We start from the raw sequence: 6,521 nt of genomic DNA on the forward strand, positions 1-6,521 counted from the left end.
CAGTTTTTGTAATAAATTAAAATAATAATCATAATAACATTAAATAAATAGAAAGAAACACTGTCTTAATGAAACGGGATTTAAAACCCATTTGGATTAAATCAATAGCAGTTTGATTGTGAAAAGTCAGTTCATTTCAAAAATATTTTTTACTTTGGGAATAAGGTGAATGAATGAATTATTCACAGAAAGTAAACAAACAGTTATTGTAACTGGAAGGGTTATTTTTACACCACATGTCCACATGTAAAAAAAAATAAAAAAAAATAATCCCTTTTATTCACTTATTATGCCTTCATTGTATGATGATTGAAAGTGTTTTATCTTTATTAGTTTGTAAAATGGATGTCACAGCTTGTGTTTTCATCCATGCAATTCTGAGATGTCCCATACAAAGTTAAGAGGAACGTCCTTCATTCTTTTTTGGTAGACACGGTCAAAACATTCACTCTGAGCCACAGTTAAAGAGTTCTTCCAGTCCTCAACTGTTCCTGTAACACAGCAGGTTGAACACATTAATATATCATTTCCCCAAACTCATCACATTTAATAATTAACTTTTAAATAATGAACCATTTCAAAGGTCCAATGTCTAGAGATGTTGCATTAATATAGACCTGAATGAGACATGCAGGGTAAATAATAATTTCTTAGAAATATGATAATGCTTAAATGACCCACTCTTAAATTTTTCACTTTGGACTGACCTTTGTGCAAAAAAAAAAAAAAAAAAAACCCGTCCTTTTTGCTGATTTCATAGTTTTCATAGTCTTTCTTCATGTGCTTGAATGTTGCTGCCTCCACCACTTTATCAATCGCTGCGTCTGACAGATTCTTTCCCACAAACTCACAGATTTTCACAACGACGGATCTGAGGTCCTTATGAAAGATTTATTAATTTCACTGGTGGGTCTACAGAGATTCATATAATGTTTAGAGAAGTACAGTTACTCCAAAGATATTTTAATGGATAGCCATTTTGTTTGTCTTGTCATTGTTATTGTAATGATCTGTGAATTAGGTGTGTAACAAACAATAATATAAAGTATATGTATTTATTTATAAGAAAATATGCAAAAAAGATTTAGACATCTAGCCAAGGAGTGTGCAATACTGACAAAAATGAAACACCAGCATGTTGTTCAGAGATGTTAAACAGCGCTGTGGCTTTGTTTGGAACCATTTTTGTTGGCGAAATAGAACAAAAATAGGCATTTGGTGTCTAAAATGTTGGTCTTCTGATAGAAGCTTCTTGTTTATTTAACATTTTGTTAACAGACACTTAGAATGCTTGTATATGAAATTAGAGCTGCTGTGGGTAACTTTTGTAAAAATATATTTTTTTACATATTTATTAAACCTGTCATTACGTCCTGACAGTAGAAAATGAGACAAATAATCTGTGAAAAACACTGGCTCCTCCCAGTGGTCCTATTGCCATTAGCAGAAATTCATCCGCTCCCGGTAAGAAACAACCAATCAGAGCTGTGGTCGGTAACTTTGTTTGTGTTCAAAATGTAGAAAAATGTATATAATAAGCGAGTACACCATGAATCCATTTTCCAAACCGTGTTTTTAGCTTGTCCTGAATCACTAGGGTGCACCTATAATAAGTGTTTATATTCGGACTATTTTAGATTGCTTCGGGGGTACCGCGGCGGAGTAACCCAGTACCTTAATGATTCTTCATAGACATAAACAGAAAGAAGTAGTTCCGGCTACAATGTTCTTCCGCAAGACGCAAGCAGTTCTGTTTATTAACCGCTAGAGCGTCAAAAGTTACCTACCGCAGCTTTAATAAACAAATGTAAAAATAAAGGTTTTAAATTTGCATCTCGATTTTATGGTTTTAACATTTATTTTAGATCAGTTAGGCCTAGCTTATTTTAATTTCTTAAAAATAATGTATTAATTAAAATACACCTAGAGAATAAACGTCAATAAAGTGGTCATAAACAAGCTAAGAAGGAAAGCTTTTATGTTATTTTTTTTAAATTTTCTCGTATTTATTTAAATGGGATAACTTAAGCCTAATTTAAACCTAACATTAAAAACCACAATAATAAAAGTCACACAGTAGTAGATTAGGGCAGAGAGTTCACTTCTAGGGAATTGTCATAGGTTAACCCCATCATGAAAACTTGTTTGCAGTTTAGAAAGATAAGACTATGAAGCAATTATAAAGGCCGGTGCACAAACTACACTGCTTTCCAATCAAACAAACAGGAGCATGAGCAACTCATTGACTTAGTTTTAGCTGGAATGATCTGTTACTAAAACTATACGATTATGGACTTGGGACCTGAACATGACGGTGTTTGCTGACATCTACTGGTCATTTTGAGTAACTGAAGCAACTAGAGGTATCAGAATGGAATACAGTCGGTTTTAAACAAATATTGAACCGAAAAATATTTTTGCATTCCAGTTGACTGTTTAGAATAGAATAGAACCTTTTTTTTTTTTATATAAAAAGTCCCAAAATGTACGTAACATTAAAAAATCTATCACACAATCTAAATAAGTCATCACAGAATAAGAATATGTGAATAACTCAATTTTAACAAAAATGTCAGATAGAACCTTATTATCCCAAGAGGACGTTTTATCTTTATTAGTTTGTAAAATGTATGTCACAGCTTGAGTTTTCACCCATGCAATTCTGAGATGTCCCATACAAAGTTAAGAGGAACGTCTTTCATTCTTTCTTGGTAGACACGGTCAAAACATTCACTCTGAGCCACGGTTAAAGAGTTCTTCCAGTCCCCAACTGTTCCTGTAACAGCAGGTTGAACACATTAATATATCATTTTCCCACTGCAGCTGATATGTCAGATTTACCACATTTTAAGGGATAGTTCACCCAAAAATGTAAATTCTGTCACTCACCCTCATGCCGTTCCAAACCCGTAAGACCGCTCATCTTTGGAACAGGAATTAAGATATTTTTGATGAAATCCGAGAGCTTTCTGACCCTCCATAGACAGCAAGGGTCTTAGAACATTTAAGGCCCAAGAGGTACCTTAATGTAATCACATCAGTGATTCAGCCGTAATTTTATGAAACTAGTTTTTGGGCGCAAAAAAAAACACTCATGTCACATGGACTATTGTATTGATGTTTTCGGTACCTTTCTGGGCCTTGAACGTGGTAGGACCATTGCTGTCTATAGAGGATAAGAAAGATCTTATATTTAAATAAATAAATAAATAATAAAATAATGTTCCGAAGTAATTGATGACAGAATATTCAGTTTTGGGTGAACTATCCCTTTAATTAACTTTTATATAATTAACTATTTTTAAAGGTCTAATGTGAAGAGATAGATGTTGCATTTACAGGGCTGAATGAGACATGCAGGGAAAACAACAATGGTTAGAAATGGGAAAATGATTAAATTGCCAACTCTTAATTTTTCATTTTGGTCTGACCTTTGCGCAAAAAAAGTCCTTTTGGGTGATCTGTGAGGAACTGAGGAAAGAATTCATAGTTGGCCATTGGGTCTTTCTTCATGTGCTTGAATGTTGCTGCCTCCACCACTTTATCAATCGCTGCGTCTGACAGATTCTTTCCCACAAACTCACAGATTTTCACAACGACGGATCTGAGGTCCTAATAAAAGATTTGCACATTTCATATAGATATTCAAATACTTTATATCTAAAGAGAAATACAATAACTCCAAATAAAGTTTGATGGAATGCTAAAAGTGTCATATACTGAACCTGTCTCACCTTGATCATTTCTTCATAAGTAAGGATCAGGATGTTGTATTTGTCTTTATATGTGATCCATCCTTTAACGTGGTCAAACCAACAGCCACCAATCACTACAAACCAGAAACAACATTTAGATACAATTTATATTTATATTTATAGCAGATGACTGTATCCAAAGTAACTTACTGTATAAATGAGGACAATGGAAACAATCAAAATCAACGAAAGAGCAATGACATGCAAGTGGTATAACAAGCCTCAGTTAGCTTAACACAGTACATATAGCTTGCTAGGTGTTTTTATTATATGATAAATAAAAAGAAAAAGAATAGAGCAAGCTAGTGTTAGAGGCCTTTTTTTGCTTTTGACCTGGTGCTTTATTTGTGTGGTGACAAACGGCCAAACCGCATAGAAAAAGCTGTGATTTTGAAAATACTCGCGCAGGGCCTAAGAGAGATGGGTTAAGTGTGGGTTTCTAAAGTAGTGGGGTTATACAATCTGTCTAAATGTTGAGGGAAAACACCAGTGTGAAGGGATGTGTTAATGATGTGAGGGGCAGGTACAACTGCAGGAGAAATGGCTTGAAGAAGATTAGATTGAATAGGATCAAGTGGACAAGTAGACAAGTAGTAAGATTATATAAAAGGATGAGTTTAGAGACTTGTGCCTCAGAGAGTGAAGAGAAGGATGCAAACGAGTGTATGTTTGCTGATGTTGAAGTCTTCAAGCATAACTAGGGGAGTATCAAAACTCAGGAAAGTTTGAGAGCAGCGCATCTAATTCATCCAAGAAGTTACCTTGTGGTCCTGGGGGTTGAAAAACAACTACAAAATTGATTTTTTAGTTGACTGAATGTGATTCAAAGAGCTGTTAATACCCAGAGAAGGTAAAGGAATACATTTCCTATCATTAGAGATAAGCAGACCAGTACCTCCACCTCTTCCAGTCAGACAGGGAGTATGGGAAAATGAGAAATTACTGGAGAGTGCTGCAGGAGTAGCAGTGTACTCTGGTTTGATCCAGGTCTCTGTCAGAGACATAAGGTTTAGTCTTGAATGACTAGAAATGTAAATGTAATGAAATGTTTTTTTTTTTTTTTTTTTTTTTACTGCAGACTGACAATTCCAGAGAACAATAGAAGAAGAAAGTAGTGGGTTAGCAGACAAAGGCAAAGTGTGCAGGTTGTTAGGATTGCACTGCCTATTGTAATGTATGGAGCGTGACAACATAGTCGAGGATCCAAATGCAGCTATATTAAGATCGTAGTCAGACAGGCAGGGTCAAACACCAGCAAAACAGTAATATCCAAGGCAAATCCTAAAGAGTAATCCAATAAACAGGCAATGGTCAGGGCAGGCAGCAAAAAAGGAAACAGTCCAGGATCAAAATCATGAAGGCAAGGAACTTAGGAAACTCAGAGAACTATGAAACTCAGAAAATAAGGAAACTAGGAAACATTACAGGCTATTTAAAGGCTAGACATCGTGACACCCATAGTGTGTGATGCGTGTGAAAGAACATTAGTGCCTTTCATAATTTCATCATGATCTACACTGATATATATATATATATATATATATATATATATATATATATATATATATATATATATATATATATATATATATATCAGTGATATATATTTCAACTCTTTTTTTGTATTTATCTAATTTCCACAAAAAAAAAGAAAAGAAAAGAAATAAAGGATATATTAGGACTATTGGTTTTGGCTCTTACTCCATCCTGTAAAGAATTTTTCCAGCAGCTCATCGAAGCTCTCAGAAGAATCCAGGTTTTTCATGTTGTTAGAAAAATGGAAATATGACACCATGACGTCTTTAGGGTTTCTCATGACATAGATGACCTGACAGCAAGACAAGACTTGTTAAAAAAAAATTGTGACATCATGAGAGTTCATTAATCGATTGATAAATGTGTACACATCTTTCCTTTTCTTTGCAGCATTTTGGGCATCAGCGGCTGGAGTAAATGGGAGCAGAAGAGTCTTGGAGATGGACGTGTGTTGTAATTATTCTTCAATGCTCGATACTCTAGCCACGGCATCTGGTCGTGGGTGATTTGGTTGGCTTTGTCCGGGAAATCTACAGCATAAATTAAGGTCATGATCCGCTGGGTCCACACCGTACCTGAGTGAGGGATGTAGAGTCAGGCATAAAATACTAGGGGTTTGATTGAATAATGTAAAACATTTTGTCATTACAAAGTCAAAATATACCAAAAATGTGACTACAGAGTTTTTCAATGTCATAAATATAGCCTAACATCTGACTTGCCAGATTTGGGGAAGGTAACAACAAAAACATCATCATCCTTTGTTTCAAAATCCTGTAAACTGTCAATATATTCTGGAGTAAGATCATGATTGTCTGCCAAACTCATCAAGCATTTTGTATTCCTGCTGAGCCATGTTTGAGGTCTTACTGAGTCAAATGAAGGGAACTCTAGTAAAGAGTGTAAATAGCCTAGAGAAGGTATTTATCCAGGACCTAATGTCACTGATAAAAGAGCTGTTACACAAGAGTCTGTTAAAATGTTATTTGCTTTTGCGTAGTTCATTGCCAACCTTCGGGTTTGTATCTTTAACCTAACTCTTAATTATTTGCATTTGTAGATCAATTTAATAGTGATGCTTAGAAGGCAAACAATATCACAAATATGAATGTAAAGACCTCTATTCACAAATACTGCTTGCATTTGGTTCTCAAGCTTTTTGACATTAAGGGTCCCTCATTTTATTAAGCTGTGAGTGCTGGCATATTGAATTAACTGTAATTAATTTTT

General features: G+C 34.7%; 1 protein-coding gene across 1 annotated transcript; it reads right to left on the bottom strand.

Moving 5' to 3' along the window:
- Positions 1 to 2,648: 2,648 nt before the first annotated feature.
- On the bottom strand, positions 2,649 to 6,134 carry LOC113040250 (amine sulfotransferase-like). Its single transcript, XM_026198585.1, has 6 exons — positions 6,014 to 6,134; positions 5,660 to 5,866; positions 5,457 to 5,600; positions 3,735 to 3,829; positions 3,432 to 3,612; positions 2,649 to 2,776 (listed from the first exon to the last, which is right to left on the bottom strand). The coding sequence occupies exons 1-6, from the start codon at positions 6,117 to 6,119 to the stop codon at positions 2,649 to 2,651; spliced, it is 861 nt and encodes a 286-aa protein (XP_026054370.1). The 5' UTR covers positions 6,120 to 6,134.
- Positions 6,135 to 6,521: the final 387 nt, after the last annotated feature.

This window comes from Carassius auratus, chromosome 22 (assembly GCF_003368295.1).
Source record: "Carassius auratus strain Wakin chromosome 22, ASM336829v1, whole genome shotgun sequence".
Taxonomy (NCBI): domain Eukaryota; kingdom Metazoa; phylum Chordata; class Actinopteri; order Cypriniformes; family Cyprinidae; genus Carassius; species Carassius auratus.